At 44.8% G+C, this 17,339-nt stretch overlaps 1 protein-coding gene across 1 annotated transcript in view; it reads left to right on the top strand.

Moving 5' to 3' along the window:
- RAPGEFL1 (Rap guanine nucleotide exchange factor like 1) overlaps positions 1-17,339 on the top strand; it is a 672,616-nt gene that overhangs the window by 190,056 nt on the left and 465,221 nt on the right. The window contains exon 3 of the mRNA XM_044055019.1: positions 11,910-12,045. Coding sequence (XP_043910954.1) covers positions 11,910-12,045 — 136 coding nt within the window. The remainder of the gene's footprint in view (positions 1-11,909; positions 12,046-17,339) is intronic.

Genomic DNA, 17,339 nt, shown 5'->3' with positions numbered 1-17,339 from the left:
CTGATCTTGCTTGAAGCTCCATCCGTGGTGGCGGGTTCGTCAGAGCAGGGTGTGAACCCGGTCCCGAGGTTGTCTTTCTCGGTTCTGGGCTCCCATCCCTCTTCGGGTGGGTCTGCCTTCCGAGCGATGAAGAGGGCTCTTGCTTCTTGGCAGCACTCCTTCTGTGTCGGAACCCCAGTTTTCACCCCCTGAACTACAGCTGTCACAGACCACCCCCCCCCCCGGGGGCACCCGGCAGGGAAGCTGCAGGACACCCCTGTTCAGCATACCCGCTCGTCTGAGTCCTCCTCAGAGACCCCTACTGAGGAGCCCCCTCAAAAGAAGATGTGCAAGAGGAAGCATATGGACTCACCCAAGGAATCCTTAATGGAAGACCTAGATTACTATGATGGTCACATTCTGATGATGTCTCCTTTGGAGATATCTTGGAAATGTTAAAGCAGAGAGGTGACTGGAAGCCCTCCAGCCCTTCATATGAGGAGTTTGTGTTCCTGCAGGCTTTTCACACCCAGCCTTCTACCTCTTGGGTGACCCTGGCTGTCGACAAGCTCATCCAGTTCATCGTGCAGTGCGCTTGGAAGAACCCTGATTCCATTGAGGCGATCCCTCTGAGACCAGACAAAATTCTTTCCCCGCCCAATGAGAACCTGCGTTGGTCCAGAGGGTTACCAGTTGTTGCTATGCTGGTGGCGGTGGCCACAAAAAAGGACTTGGCTGAGGAAAGTCCCGTTGTCCTCCTGCCCAACAGGGAGTCCTGGGCGGTGGACAGACTTGGGAAGCGTGTTTTTGCATCAAGGACCTTTGCCATATGGTCCCTGAATTATTTGGCACATTTTACGAGGCTCCAGAGGGACTTGATCTAAACCTCTGGGACGCTTGCAGGACAGTTGTCTGACGAGGTCAGGGACAAAGTGGCCTTGCAGCTCGCAACCCTGGAATCAATGTCCAACTCATCCATGAGGTTGCTGTCACATGCAACCAAAGGGGCGGCTAGAGCAGTGGGTTTGGGCATTATGAGGCATCATGCCTGGATGCACATTTGTGACCTCGCAGATCCCTTCAAGTCTTCCTTTCTGAATGCTCCCATCAAAGCTTTCGTCTCTTTTTGGCTCCAAAGTGAAGGACACGCTAACCAGGTGCAAGCAAGATGGAAAGACCCTGTCTGCCATAGGCCTACAGTTTTCCAACCCTCAGCGTATCTTCTCCAGGAATCAGATTAGTGGAAAGATGTGGCATAAGAAATCTCTGGATCCCTTCTGTGCCGCATGCGGTGGTGATACTCCCAGAGGCAGAGGGGGTAACAATTCCAGAAGATGCCCCTATAGAGGTAGAGGGACTCCTCGTAATCAGGGCTCCAGGGATTCTTTCTCGGGACAGCCTTATCAGCGCTCCTGAGGAGCAGCCCGATTGCTTACCTCTGGAAGCAGTCGGGGGTCGTTTTCTCTCTGCATCAAGCTGCCTGGCAATCCATCACCACCAATCGTTGGGTGCAGAGCATTATCACCAGAGGTTACACCATTCCCCTTTCTTGTCAGCTAAATTTTCCAAGAAAACTTCCCGACGTTCCACCCAGTCAAAGGGACAAAGCAGCTTCAGAGATTATAAAGCTGTCTCAAAGTCATCCAATCAGTCCCACCAGACCAGCGCGGATCCGGATTTTACTAGAGATTCTTTTTGGTGCCAAAAAAAGACGGGACTGGAGACTCATTTTGGATCTCAGCAGCTTAAACAAGTCTGTCGCCCAAACCAAATTCTGGATGGTCATGGTTCAGTGCATTCTCCCCTTTTTAAGAGAAGACGATTGGATGTTCTCTGTAAATCTCCGGAATGCGTATACCACATCAAGATGGACAAACGCCCCAGGAGTTTGCTTCACTTCCAGCTAAGAGCCAGTCATTATCAATTCTGTGCCTTGACGTTCGGTCTTTCTACAGGCCCCAGAGTGTTCACGAAATGCATGGCAGTGGTAACAGCTCATTTGAGACTAAAAGGATTCCGGGTGTTTCCATATCTGGACGACTGGCTCTTTACCGCCCCCACCAAGCATCTTCTGGTAACAGCACTACATTATACTCTCTGTCTGCAAAGTTGTTGGGAATAATGATACATTGGGAGAAATTAAATCCCTGCACAACAAATCGAGTTCATTGGAGCAGTGTTCAATACTCAGTCCTGTCTGGTATCACTCCCAATTCACAGACTACATCGATTTGAGGTTTCAACTCCGGGTGATACTCTCGCAAACAACAGTTTCTGCAAGGGAAGGTCTTCAAGCCCTAGGTTCTATGGCAGCGTGAATCCCAATAATGCCTGTAGCAAAGCTACACATGCGGATTCTGCAACTGCTCTTTCTGTGTCAGTGGTCCCCAAACTATTACCCCCTCTGTTAACCAGATTCGAATAACCAACTCCTGCAAACAGGACCTGCTTTGGTGGATGATGCCAGACTGAGAACTTTGGAGTGGTCCATTTCAGTCTCCTCAGCCCACAGCCATTGTGACCACGGATGCTTCCCTGATCGGGTGTGGTGGGGGGGGGACATTTCCAGGGAAAGACTGTCCAAGGCACATGGTCCACCTGCATATCAGTGTTCTGGAACTGAGAGCTGTGCTGTTAGCATTGCAGGCCTTCCATTTGGCTCTCCCTTCCGGGACAATTGCAGTTCAATCAGACAATATGTCAGTGGTGTGGTATATCAACAAGCGAGGAGTAACCAAGTCCTATCCCCTGTGTCAAGAAGCCATGAGAATTTGGCAGTGGATGATACTTCCAACCACTTTCTAATAGTAACATATATCCTGGGGAGCTCCAACGTGATTTGCGGACAAGCTGAGCAGATGCATCCTCATGCCTCACGAGTGGTCCCTCAACCCCGAGGTGGCATCAGCAATCTTCAGCCACTGGAGCCAGCCCTGCTGTGATCTTTTCACCTCCCCATCAAACACCAAGTGCAGCAGCTATTTTGCCCTACTTCCCCCGGAAGGGGAGTCACCGAGGGACGCTCTGATCCACGATTGGCCCATGGGACTTTATTACACTTACCTCCCATCCCTCTGATGCCATAATTTCTAAAGAAAGCTTTTCAGTTGAGTTGTAAGGTGATCCTCATAGCCCCATTCTGGCCTCGACAAGTTTGGTTACCCTTCCTTCGTCCTCCCCTAGTGTACCTGCCATGGATTCTGGACCCTCTACCAGATCTGATTACTAACCCCCAGGGGTTGAGTCACCCAAATTTGTCCAGTCTCAGGCTGACAACTTGGTTTCTCCACTTCCACTAGTAGCCAGGCAAGCTAGTCTCTCCTCGCCTGTTCAAGACATCATTCTGGCCTCTCATAAACCATCCACCAGAAGACTATACCAGAATAAATGGAAAAGTTTCTCCATCTGGTCCAAGGATAACATGCTAGACCCGTATTCGGCTCCAGTTACAGCAGTGCTTCAGTACTTGGCTAGATTTATTGATATTGGAGCCTCTGCCTCTACCGTACGAGTACATCTAGTGGCAATTTCCACAATGGTATAGATGGCACCCCTCTTATCTCAATGCATTTGCGAGGCTTTCCTCAAAGGGACCTTTCTTATCAGGCCTCCTGTCAGACAGCCCGTGGAGCCATGGAACCTCACTCTAGTCCTTCAGTCTTTGACTCAAAAACCTTTTGAACCTGCTGCAAAGTGGGAGCTAAAGTTTTTGTCTTGGAAATCCTTGATGTTCTTCGTGTTTCACTGTTGCAGTCATTACATTTGGGTAATCTGCTGGCATGTTGCCCTCAGTCGGCCTGAATCCCAAATTCTTGGGTCCTGCGTCAGTTGCTGTCTTCTCTTCCATGACGTCAGGTTATCAGGGATATAAAACATGCAGCCGATGCCATTTTCTCCAGTCTTTCTTGCCGCGCGGTGCCCGAAGCAGAAGCATTTCGCAAGTGCCAGTTGGCCGACTACTGAAATATTCGAGTTTGAGTTTCAGAACTGAAGTCTTCACTAAAGCTAAGTACCCCATTGGGGAAACTTTTTTTTCTTGCTTCTTACCGATGTCAGAAAAAGTTAATAATTGTATTACTTGTGGGAAGCAAATACCTCATAAGGATTTCCATTTGTACTGTATTCCTTGCCTAGGCCCTGATCACATCGTGTCTGGCTGTCAGTTTTGTGCTAGATTTAACCAACGCGCTATTAAGCGTCTGTATATTTTTGCATCAAAGTATTTTGGAAACAGATTTAACTACCCAGAAATGTCGTCGGATAGCAATCCGACTACCGGAGTACATAAAAAACGCAAAGAAAAGGACCAAGAAAGGCAGTCGAGGTCCAAAACCGACGACGAAGCTTCTCCTAAGCCAGTCGCTGGTTCGCCGGTACTCAGTGAGGCGCTTTCGCAGCCCCTGATACCAGCTACCTTCGAGTCGCAGGCCTCTACCGACACCCATGTGGAGTCTGGCATGCCGCAAGATATTAAAGGTATTGGACCGACTGATGCATCTCCCTCGGATGGGTCTGGAGCCGCTGAGCAGGCACCGGCTTCCGAGGGTGTATTCAGACCTCAACATTTATATATCAAACCGGCGACGGCTACAAAACCAAAGACAAAGGCAACTTCTAAAACTGAAAAAACAACGCATGAGCCACGTGCACAGGCCTCTATGCCTAAAAAACAGATGATCAAAATGGCTGAAGACCTTATTACCTTGATCAGGGGTACCCACCCCCCTCCAGATAAGAGGCCTAGGCAAGACACTGATTATGAATCTTCAGATCAGGTTTCTGTTTCTTCTGATTCTTCTTCTGATTAGGAATTATCTATACCTCCCTATGAGGATTCTTATGCTGAGGAGTCTATTCCATCTGCATCTCCTCCAGAGGATTATTCATTTGGAGAAACCTTGCATACTTTGAGGGAGCATTTTCACTGGGAGAGTCAAGACTTGCCAGAATCAAAAAAGATTCTCAGGGATTTCCTTCTTCTCCCTCAGCACAAGCCTTTAGCCATTGCCCTGTTTTAGACATTGTGGATGATGTATTTTCGGAGTCAAGCTTAACCCCTGACTCCTTACCACCGGCTCTCAGTACGCCTGACAGATATTACAGGGTCCCTGACTCACATAAATTTTTATTTAGAAACCCTGCTGCTGATCCAGAAACTATTTCACAGGGTCCAAAGGGAGTTAAGGCCTCAACAGCAAAAAAACCCCTACTCCCTCTGACAGAGATTCAAGGGCACTAGACAGATGGTGGAAAAAGGTTTATACATCTGCAACCTTGGCAATCAGGGCCTTAAACTGTCAATTTAATAAGTACCAACAACATGTTATGGAATTGCTGAAACAGAAAATGATGATTTCAGAATGTGCAGAAAATAAAGAATTGCAGGAATTATTGCATGCAGCTGAACAAGTTGGAAAGCATACTTTGCAATGTGGTTTTGATTCCTTAGAGGCCTTCTGCAGGGCCGCAGTTACTGGATCTGTGATTAGGAGGCATGCCTGGTTAAAGGAACAAAATTTGCCTGACCATGTTAAAGCTAAATTGCTAGATGCACCTTTACAGCATGATTCTCTGTTTGGTATTAAGGCAGAAGAGGTTTTAAAGAAAATGGAAGACAAAGCTAAGTCCATGCAAACTGTTAGACGTCTTAAAGTGCAGCCACCAAGATTCAGTAGACACTGGCCTACAAAAAATTGGTCCTTTCCTGTGTCAGGCAGAGCTCAAAGGGGCAAACCCAGAAAGGACAAGGCCTGGCGGCCAATACTGGATTTATCAATTTTGAACACATGCCTGGACATTCCAAAATTCAAAATGCTGTCTTTGCAGCAGCTTCTGCCCATGTTGGGCAAGAATGCTTGGCTGGTAACATTAGACCTAAAAGAGGCATACCTGCATGTCCCAATAAGACAGTCGTGCAGAAGATACCTCAGATTCAAGGCTGGCTTAATGCATTACCAATTCTCTGCACTGCCCTTTGGCTTATCTACTGCACCCAGGGTCTTTACAAAGTGCCTGGCACCAGTAATTGCATTTTGCAGATAAAGAAGTATACAAATATATCCTTACTTACATGACTGTCTCATTCAAGCAGAGAAAACGGACACTCTTCTTCGACACCTGGCGTTTGTGAAAAGGCTTCTAACATGCCTAGGGTACACAATAAACGAAAAGAAATCACAACTGGTACCCTCTCAAAAGATAACATTCCTAGGTGCAAGCTTGAATACAACTGCCAGATGGCTCACCTTACGCCAGACAAACAAAGGCAACTGACTACTTACTTCAAACTGATGGCAACAAAAACCCAGTCTTCTGCAAGACAAATTCTGCAGGCTCTGGGCTTCATGGCATCCTGCATCCTACTAAGTCGATATGCAAGACTGCATATGAGGAAACTTCAATGGTACCTAAAAAGTTTATGGAGTCAACATTCACGCAGTCTGGAAACAATGATTCCTCTCATTCTCTGCCTGCAACAGAAGTTTCTATGGTGGGCAAAGACCTGTCATCAAAACATGGGACGGCCCTTCACTCTATCCCCTGCCAGCCAAACCTTAACAGACGCATCAGATTATGCCTGGGGGGCTCACATGGCAGGAAGATGCATTCAGGGCATATGGGCACCAAAACAAATGCATCTACATATCACCCAGAAAGAGATGCTAGCTGTTCAAAATGCCCTAACAGCCTTCAAGGGCTTACTTCATCCAGGACAACTACTGATAAAGATGGACAACACCACAATCATGTGGTATATAAACAAGCAAGGGGGCACACACTCATACCCCCTTTGCAGATTAGCCATTGCACTGTGGGACACAGCTTTGACCTACCAAATACATCTTCAAGCTCAATTCCTGCCAGGAAAACAAAACACTCTGACAGACTATTTAAGCAGAAACCTTATGGATCCTCACAAATGGAAACTAAATCCACAAGTCTTCAGCATGATAACCAAGAAATGGGGGAGCCCAGACATAGATCTATTTGCCTCTCCTCAAAATTATCAATTGAAAAGATTCTGCACAAGGACTTATCACAGACAAGCATGGAAAGTGGACGTCCTATCCTTCAGCTGGAAAAACCTATCAGTTTACACCTTTCCTCCTCTGCCTCTTCTACCCAAGGTCCTCCTAAAAGTCAGACAAGAGAAGCCAAAGATGATATTAATTGCCCCGGACTGGCCCCGCCAATACTGGTACCCAATCCTAAGGAACTTGTCTCAATACCCAGCTTGGACCTTGCCTCAAAGACCACAACCCAGCAAAACAATCAGATCCTGCACAATCAACTACAGACTCTAAACCTGGCTGCATGGCTAATCATGTAAGCATACAAACAACACCTCTCAGTAAAGCTGTGATGGATGTCATTTTGGAAGCCTGAAGGCCTAGTACTAGAAAATCTTGTGCTGACAAATGGAAGAGATTCTGTGCTTGGAATCAAGCAAAAGGAACTGATACAGCAGAACCAAATATTCCTCAGATATTACAATACTTAACTGAGATGCTTGACAAAGGCCTATCTTTCTCATCAATCAAAATCCATGCCTCTGCCATTTTGGCTCATTACAACACTGAGCCACCACTCTTTTCTCATCCTTTACTAAAGCAGTATCTTAGAGGAGCCAACAATTTAAGGCCCCCTAGAAGATCACCATTACCTGCATGGGACCACAATTATGTGTTGGAAAAACTCACCCTGCCTCCATTTTAACCAGCTGCTACCTCTGATATATAGATCTTATCATGGAAGACAGCTCTGCTACTAGCAATTACTTCAGCAAGAAGAGTTTCAGTGCTTCAGGCCCTCATGGCTGTAGAGCCTTTTATCATATTTTACCCAGACAGGGTGTCTGAGGACAAATCCTACTGTTATGCCTAAGTTGGTTTCCAGTGTGGCTCTTAACCAAACAGTTCATCTGCCAACTTTTTATCCAAATCCCCAGAACAAAGGGGAGAGAATTCTGCATTCCTTGGATGTTCACAGACAGCTAAGATTCTACTTCAGCAGGACTAAAGCTCTAAGAAAAACTGAGCAATTACTAGTGTCATATGCTGCAGGATCAGAAGGAAAGGCTATTTCAAAGCAGACCGTTTCAAAGTGGATAAGCCACTGCATCCATTTCTGCTACTTACGCCATGGTAAACCTGTGCCCAAGGGCATTAGGTCTCATTCCACCAGAGCTGCAGCTACTTCAGCAGCCTTTCTCAGAGGAGTACCAACCAAAGATATTCTAGAGGCTGCTACTTAGAGTTCTGTTCACACCTTTACAAAGCATTACCATTTGCCTCTCTACCAGGGCAGGCTTTGCCACTGCAGTGGTGCAGGGCCTTATAGCTGCACCTAATGCTGTTTAGCTCCAGCCTCCCAACCATAGCTTTGGGATTCTACCCAAATGTGATGACTGCAACAGTGAAACACAAAGAACATTGTACAGTTGTGTACACTTACCATAAATGTAGATGTTCGAGTGTATTCACTGTTGCAGTCCAGGTTACCCTCCCGCCATCCCCCTGTCATTCTGAAGTTTATCTTTCCTTCACTATCTTCTACAACCTATGTGGTGTATTTGCTTGTAGATGAAGGTAAAGTTTATATTGATGCATGTGTATATATAATATTGCTACCTTTTTGGGGGCATCTGACATCGGGGGCAAGAAAAACTAAAGAAAATGGCATCGGCTGCATGTTTTATACACCTGACGTCATGGAAGAGAAGACAGCAACCGACGCAGGACCCAAGACTTTGGAATTCAGGCCGACTGAGGGCAACCTGCCAGCAGATTACCCAAATGTAATGACTGCAACAGTGAATACACTCTTATGTACACAACTGTACTTTCTTGGTAGCCATTACCTCTGTTTTTTCAAAGACAGAGTATCACTTCGGAGGAATCCATCCTTTTTCCCCAAAGTTGTTTCTGAATTCTCCATAAACCAGACCATTGACCTACCAGTGTTCTTTCCGAATTTTGCCAATAGAGGAGAGTGCTGCCTTCACTCTTTAGACATACATAGACAATTGAGATTTTATCTAGACAGGATCAAACCTATCCGTAAATCTGAACAGCTTTTCATCTCCTGTTCTGGACCCAGAATGAGAGAGGCTGTTTCCAAGGTTACTTTATCAAAATGGCTAAGGGACTGCCTATGTTTCACCTGTTCCCTCAGTAATGAACCTATGCCAAAAGTTGAAGCTGACTCCAGTAGATCTCTAGCAACATCTGTAGCTTTCCATTCCAGTGCTTCCATGGATGACATCTGTGCAGCAGCTACTTGGGCTAAGCCTCATACCTTTATCAATGATTACAAATTGGACCTGGTCTCCAGAGGGAGACCTGCCTTCGGCTCAGTGGTACTCCAGAATTTTCTTCCATAAGGGCCGCCCATGGACCTCAAGGTAGTTTGGGATTCTGTCCCATCAGTGATGAATGGAAAGACGATTAACAACAACAGATAAAGAAGTTATGTTTTACCATAATGTTCCATCTGTGTTGTTCATCTTCTTTCATTCATCACTTTCCCCCTCCAAAGGATCCTGGGGGATGCTTTGGGTCTATGTGGTGCCCTAGGATATTTGCGCAGGAGTGGCCTCGGCTTTACTTCTTTTTCTCTAGCAAACTCAATCTGAGGTAACAGAGAGAAGGGCATTCTGGGTAGAGACTTGGCTCGAGAATTTTTTTTGACTGGCACGAGCTTGGTAAAAAGGCCAACTTGGTTCCGAGGGCTCAGAACCAAACCCATCAGTGATGAATGAAAAAAGAGGAATAACACAGATGGAACGTTATGGTAAGACATAACTTCTTTTTTTATAAGATTCTTTGCTGTTCTGTTTATATTCCACAATGTACATGTCTACATGGGTGTGTATTGATGTGTCAAAATACACAAGCATTGAAATACATGTGACTGATCCCAGCATTAGGAAAATGTCCTTGCCAAACAACCCAAATCAAACCTAAAACAGCTCTCAGAACAGTTTCCTTTTGTGATTAGTTAACCGAAACTCTACCACTAAAGTAAACCCTACTCGTCTGAGTAGTAGTTTTGCAGAAATTATATTTTTAAGGTAAGGTGGTAGGGTTGGGATTGGGGCAAATGTGTTAGGGTTGGCAGGAATTAGTCAGGATGGGCTGGAGGGCTTCCTTACTAATGCCTGCTAACCATAACCTTGTCCCCAACACCAGCCTTATACCTTATTTTTGAAAAACCCTTTATGTAACTACACAAAACGCAGACACATCACATACAATGTTGTTGTTGTTGTCTTTCGACTTTTCCCGGTTAGGGGTCGCCACAGCTGAACTCCGGTCCGCTAAAGATTGGCAGTAGATTTTGACGAACTCCGAGGTGCCAGCTTGACGTTCAACCTTCAACGAAGGCACGCCCTTTTACGCATGTCTTTCGAACGCCCATCCAACCGCGGGGAGGACATGCAGACTCCACACAGAAGGAACTCCCTGCACTCCAGCCGAGAATCGAACGGGAGGACCTGTTGCTGTGAGGCAACAACGCTATCGCTGCACCACCGCGGATCTAAATCCTGTCCCCTTCCCTTGCCCTTCCTCTAAACCTAACCAGCAAACACTCCAACCCCTCATACTGAAAGTTTCCATATTAAAATCCCAAGCCCACTTTTACCCTAACAACATGCACTCAATCTTCCTGCAACATCTGCAGTATTCACGAATGAGTGCTTTTGAATAATTTTCCAAGTACTTCTCTGTTGATGAAGTGATGATTCAACAGAGCAAAACATACATGTCTGTATCTATGTATGTCTCATCACACTCTTGCACACACACGCAGTCATGCATGCATATGCTTGGTTTAATTAACTTTGACAAAGCCTGATCATCAGCATTTTCTTTTGCTTGGGAAAGACAAATTGACACCCCCCCATGCAGGCGATGACTGCTTTTGTGTTCTCCTCTAATGCAAAATTAACATTTTAAAAAACTCAGTAGCTGTATTTAGGTTTCTAGACCTGAAAACACTGGCTCCATTTAGTATTTTCAGACAAACCAACCACATACTTCTGTATGTCTCTGTATTATGTGTGCACATAGTGTGTTGTTGCTAGTACTCGCATCTTCCCTCATTGGATTTTTTTTAGTTTAAATGTGTCTTAAGGATGTGGTAAGTGTGTAATATCTGTATGTTGAGGTTTAGTGTTAGTAAGATTTAGCATATTTTTTATTTCTTTCTTTAAATGTCATTCTGCAATGAAATGTCTATACCAAGCAGCCGTCTCTTTTTAAGCAGATCCAAGTCTTTCTTTTTGGCACACTGGAAATTGTATCTCTGCCTTGTCTGTCAGACAAGCTTGTGGACAAACAAGGTGAGAAACTTTTTTAGGGCACTTAACCATGTAATGTGTTCTCTCGCTGTTGTACATCTCTCTTATTTTATTTAAATGTGTACATGTTTATGATATATGTATTTATTAATGTGTTCATTCAAATACTCATTTGAACTCTGTGCCACTTTGTTGCTGCCTTGTTGTACATTTTGAAGGACTGTTAGTTGTTTACAATTTTCTTTCCAAATGTTTTTTGGAGTTGCTTGCAGTTTGCTGTCATGTTCTCCCTCCTTCCACTGTCAAGCTTTTCTAATAACTTTTTTGATGAGGTCTCTGTTGTGTGCTGTTCTTTGAACTGGTTCTGTTTTGTCTTTGTTCATACAAAGGTAAAATTTCCAGAACTGCACATTCAGTAGATAAGGATGTCTATGGTAATTAAAGATCATGAGGTTATGTAACTAAAAACATGAGCAGGAGTAGCATTGTGGAATCACTACCATTTGTACTAAAAAGCAACAAAATGAGAATGTAGAGCTGATGGAGGTGAATTTAGTGTATGTTGTCCTCTAACTATGTCTGCCGGAACTATAAATGATCGCCATTGTTTTCTCCTTGACTAAATTACTTTCTGTGCCAGTGGTTTGGAAAGCACAGATGACATCCAGAAGGAAAAACAGGCTGTTTTGACAGTAGCTGTGCGCTATATGGAAACGTATAAAGATATTTTACCAGAAGAAGAACAACTATTTCAAGGTTTTAAGGTATACTTTGCAGTGTTTTGTTTACTATTTAATTTGATTTTCTGTTTTGCAAATTTGTATATCTTTATTTTTTTTACTAGTGAAAAGTCAACTTCCTCTTTACATTCGTGTCACACAGTGGATCAACTTTATCCTTTTGTCTGTGAGCACTTCAAGACTGTGTCTATAGAATCTAATTGTAATGCTTACATATGGCAAGTGTCTCAGTTTTGTGGTGTGTAAAATTATTTTTTCAGTCATTTACAAAAAGGAAGCTAGTGGTAGCTTTCACCTTTGGTTGGTAAATAGGCACTGAATGACCAAAGCCAATTGACCATATAGCACTTATCAGTTGTACTGAAGTGCTATATCATGAATATTTTGTACATGTTGCTGTGCCCAGTTTGTGAAGGGATTAGACATGTTACAATACTGCATTAACATAAAGTCATACATTTCTTTACAAAACATTTCTGATGTCATTTGTTATAGTGTGTCAGTCTGCAGCATTGTGGTGTAGGGTTTAGTTCATGGAATGTTAATCTGTCAAACTGAGAGTTTACAAAAACGCAGATTCCAGGCCAGAGGTTTGAAAGATGAATGTCTGTCATCTAGGGTTCATAGAGTTTTCCAGTTTTTCTCCAGGGCCATGCAGCCTTCGACTTAGTATCTGTGCAGGATGTTTGTGTGTGTGTGTTGGGGGGGTCTTGGAGAGGCGAAGCCACCACTCGGGGCCTTTTTTTTTTTTTTTTTCAGTTTTAGATATTTTTTTCTAGAACTGACTGTTATATGCCTTCTGTAGAATTTCAGTTCATTAAATTGAAATTATACCAGTGTGTGACCAGTTCTCCCACTGCTGCAGTATTTGTTGATGCACCACAGTCCAGCCGACCCATTTTATGGATAAATGGTGCTTTGCAGTAGATCTCATCATACTGAATGCAGTAGAGTTTTTCAGAAATTTTGGTATCCTTGACAGCAGTTTTTTTCACTTCCACCCCCAGTAGCGTTCCCAGTGGTTCTACTGTTTAGTACCTAATTTGACGATTCATTCAGAAGGTATGGGAGCCAAGCATTCCCAGGGCAGGTGAGAGCTCTGTAGCCCCTTTGTTCCTGTGCAGGAATCCCAGATGTTCTTTGTCTTTCACTGTTGCAGGCATTACATTTGGGTTATCTGCTTGCAGGTAGCCCTCAGTCAGCCTGATTATCAGTCTTGGGTCCTGCGTCAGTTGCTGTCTCATCTTACATGACGTCAGGGGTATAAAGCATGCAGCCAACACCATTACCCCACTCTTTCTTACCATGTGGTGCCCGAAGCAGAAGCAGTTCGCAAGTGCCGGTCGGCCGTCTCCTGAAATTTTCATTTTCGAGTTTCAGATCCAAAGTCTTCAACAGAGCTAAGTATCCCGTTGGGGATCCTTTTTCTTGCTCTAAACCAATGTCAGTAAAAGTTAACAATTTTATATTAATTGTGGAAAGCAAATACCTCATAAAGATTTTCATCCATACTGCATTCCTTGCTTAGGCCCAGACCACAATGTCCCTCGCTGTCTGTTTTGTGCCTTATTCAAACCTTGAACTATTTGTTGTCTGTTAATTTTTACATCTAACTATTTTGGTACTCTGTTCAATTATTCAGAAATGGCTTCGGTAAGCCACCCGACTGCCGACATTCTGAAAAAATGCAAAGATAAAGACAGGCCGCATAGGTCCAAAGCTGCCAACATTGCTTCCGTTAAGCTAGTCGCCAGTTTGCCGGTACTCGGTGAGGTGCTTTTGCACCCCCTGATACCCGCTACTTCAGATTCGCAGGCCTCTACTGAGACCCATTCGGAGTCCGGTATGCCGTGAAATGCTTTTTCGACTATGGAACTTGCGGATGTCTCTACCTTGGATGGGTCCGGAGCCGATTTGCAGGCACCGGCTTCTGAGGGTGTATTCAGGCCTACTGACTTGAAAATTAAACAGATGCCATCTTCTTCTTCAAGGCCTAAAACTCGATCCACGCCTAGAAAACCGACTCCCAGACCGCATGGTCAGGCCCCTATGCCTAAAAAACAAATAAGAATGGCTGAAGACCTTATTACTCTAATCAGGGGAAGTCATCCTTCTCCCTCTGAGAGACCTAGAACTGATTTTCCTTCTGATTCTTCTGATCAGGATTCTGAAATTTCTGTTTCTGCTGATGACCAGGATTTGCCCTTATCTATCTATGAGGATTCTGATGCAGAGGACTCCATTCCATCTGCTTCCCTTCCAGAGAATTTCTCTTTTGGTGAAACTTTGCATACTCTTAGGGAGCATTTCTGCTGGGAAAGCCAGGATTACTCTGACTTCAAAAAGAGGCTTAGGGAATTTTTACTCCTACCTCAGCACAGGTCTAGCTATCCCTCCTGTACTGGACATTGTAGATGATGCCTTCTTGGAATCTAGCCTGGCCTCTGACACTTCCGTCTCCCAAAAAAACTGACAGGTATTACAGAGTACCTGACTCTCACAAGTTCCTCTTTAAGAATCCTACTGCGGATCCCAAGACCATTTCATAGAGACCCAAAAGCATTAAGGCTACTGTTGCCAAAAACCCTACACCCTCTGAAAGAGATTCCAGGGCCCTGGACAGATGGGGTAAGAAGGTATACACTTGTGCTACTTTGGCCATTAGGGCCTTAAACTGCCAGTTTCATCAGCAGCATATTATTGGACTGCTTAAACAGAAAACGATGTTGATTCCTGACTGTGCTGAAAATAAAGAATTACAGGATTTAATGCATTCTGCTGAACAAGTTGGTAAAATTACTTTGCAGTGTGGTTTTAATTCATTAGAGGCATCTTGCAGGGCTGCTGTCACTGGGTCTGTACTTTGAAGGCATGCTTGGCTTAAGGTGCAAACTTTGCCAGATCATGTTAAAGCTAAATTACTGGATGCTCCCTTAAACCAAAACTGCCTGTTCTGGCAACAAAGCAGAAGAAGTACTTAAAAGGATGGAGGAAAAAGCTAAATCTATGCAAACTGTTAAAGATTTCCTGCAAGTACAGCCTCCCAGATTTAGTACGCATTGGCCTTCTAAGAATTGGTCCTTTCCTGTCTCTTCCAGGCCTTCTCAGTCAAAACCCAGGACCAGCAGACCACCCATGCTTCAGTCTCAAGGTACTCACAGGTCTAAGCAGTGGGGGGCTCCCACTTCCAAAGCTGGAAGTAGTAAGATACCCCCCTATGGTAAACTCACAATGACTTAACTTTAAACCTTCCAAGCCCTGCTCAACTGACTGTTCCTTAGATTCTCATAGGTTCATAGGTAGGTACAAGGCTATCGGCCCAAGGGCCTACATAAGCCTAGCCAACAAGGTTCCTTGGCTTACACCACCCAAGAAAGTTCTTTTCCTGTGCCACTATCGAGCAGAGACACAGAAGTGATCCCCGGGGTGTATTTCCTATTTCCCATCCACTCATCAAGATTTTTCTTGAAGAGTGCTAATGAAGAACTTTGCTTAACATAGATGGGTAGCCTATTCCAGAGTATGGGAAGTCTCTGAGACAGGAATCTATCCCTCCAGCATGTCCTGTTTATTATGGTGACCAGGTTTAGGTCCCTAGAGCGTGTAGCTCGGAGGGATTGGGATTTCTTTAGGTGTAACATGTCCAACAGCTCTGGGTTTGACATAGCTTTATATGTTAGGCAGAGATCACCTTGGAGTAGGCGATATGCTACGGAGTAAAGCTGGAGTTTTTTGAGGCAGTCAGTGTAGGGCATTTGTTTAAGGCCAGTAATCCTCTTTGTGAGGTACTTCTGTGGCCTTTCCAGCTGCTGCAGATGTCTTGTGAGGTACATTCCAAAAGGGACGTTGTAATCTATAATGGGTCTAATGAGTGTCGAGTAGAGGGGAATAATTACCTCTTTTTTTTTTTTTTCCTGGATGACAACCTTTTTATGATGAGGTGTGCCACATAGAAGAACTTCCCGAATACTGTGGCGATGTGACTATCAAAGGAGAGACTACTGTCCACCTGGGTCCCAAGGTCTCTTATCACGCATTCGATGTTCAGTAGATTGCTGCCTATGTGGTAGTTCATGGGTACAGAGTTTTTGCCAAAGGGGATGACACTGCACTTTTTGGCATTGAGCTTGAGGCCATGGCTCTGACACCAGGCATCTGTCTCAGTGAGGCCCTTCTGTAGGATGTCCACATCATTTGGGGACTTGACTATGGCTCCTAGTTTGCAGTAATCTGCGACCTTCGTTAGCCAGAGACCTTCTGTGTTAGCCTGTACTTCAGAGAAGTAGATACCAAACAGGAGAGGTCCCAGGACGGAACCCTGTGGTACTCCACTTGTCACTGCTTTGAGGTCAGATTTGGAGTCTGCAACTTTTACAGTGTGGGTGCTGTCAGTGAGCCAGTTGGCAACCCATCTTGTGACGTAGGGATTTATACCTAGTTTAGTGAGTTTAGCTATAATTCCAGAATGGGGGATGGTGTCGAAAGCCTTGGCGAAATCAAGATAGGCTGTGTGAACCACCTTACCCTCATCTACGGCTTTGGTGACTGCCTCAAAGAAGTCGATCAGGTTCAGGAGGCATGATCTGCCTTTCACAAACCCGAACTGGGTGGGATCCAGAGTTTGGAGGTTACCATTGTCTTTGTTTACGAGTTCCATGATGATGCGTTCCATGGCCTTGCAGACCAGGCTCGTCAGGCTAATAGGTCGATACTTCCCGGGATCAGTGGTGGCTCCCCCTTTGTAGAGTGGGATAACTGTTGCTGTACGCCATTCAGTGGGCACAAAGCTTGATGCGCGGCTAGTATTGAACATGGTGCTTAAGTGGGGAGCCAGTTGATTCTGAAGTTTGTGTAAAATGCAGCCTGGTATGTTGTCCGGTCCCATGGATACTGTGTTTTTGGCTTTAGAGAGTGCAGCTTTTACCTGCATAGTTGTGATTACAGGGACTCTGCATTCTTCCTGTATAGATATTGGCCCTTTAGGGGGTGGGGGGGTGGGGGGTAAAGTTAGCAGTAAAGTTAGCACTGAACCTATCTGCCAGGATGTTGGCAATATCAGTTGGTTCTGTAATTTTCGTGCCTTTGTGCTGTAGGTCAGAGCAGATCTAGGTGTTGCCATCGAGATTCTTGACATAGCTATAGAATGCTTTGTGGTTGTCCGTGGAATTAGTGCCGATTTTGTTTTCATAGCTAGCTTTGGAAGATCTTATAAGGGATCTCAGCTTTTTACTGAGGCTGACCAGAGAGCTCCTCCACTCATGGGATTTTACTCTGTTTTGCAACAGTTTCTTCTTTCTGTTGTACAGTTTGTTTATGGC

The sequence above is a fragment of the Protopterus annectens genome, chromosome 13.part0 (genome assembly GCF_019279795.1).
Source record: "Protopterus annectens isolate FY-2018-M chromosome 13.part0, PAN1.0, whole genome shotgun sequence".
NCBI classification, from domain to species: domain Eukaryota; kingdom Metazoa; phylum Chordata; order Ceratodontiformes; family Protopteridae; genus Protopterus; species Protopterus annectens.
Note: the sequence above shows the minus strand (reverse complement) of the source record. Positions and strands in the feature narration are given on the sequence as shown.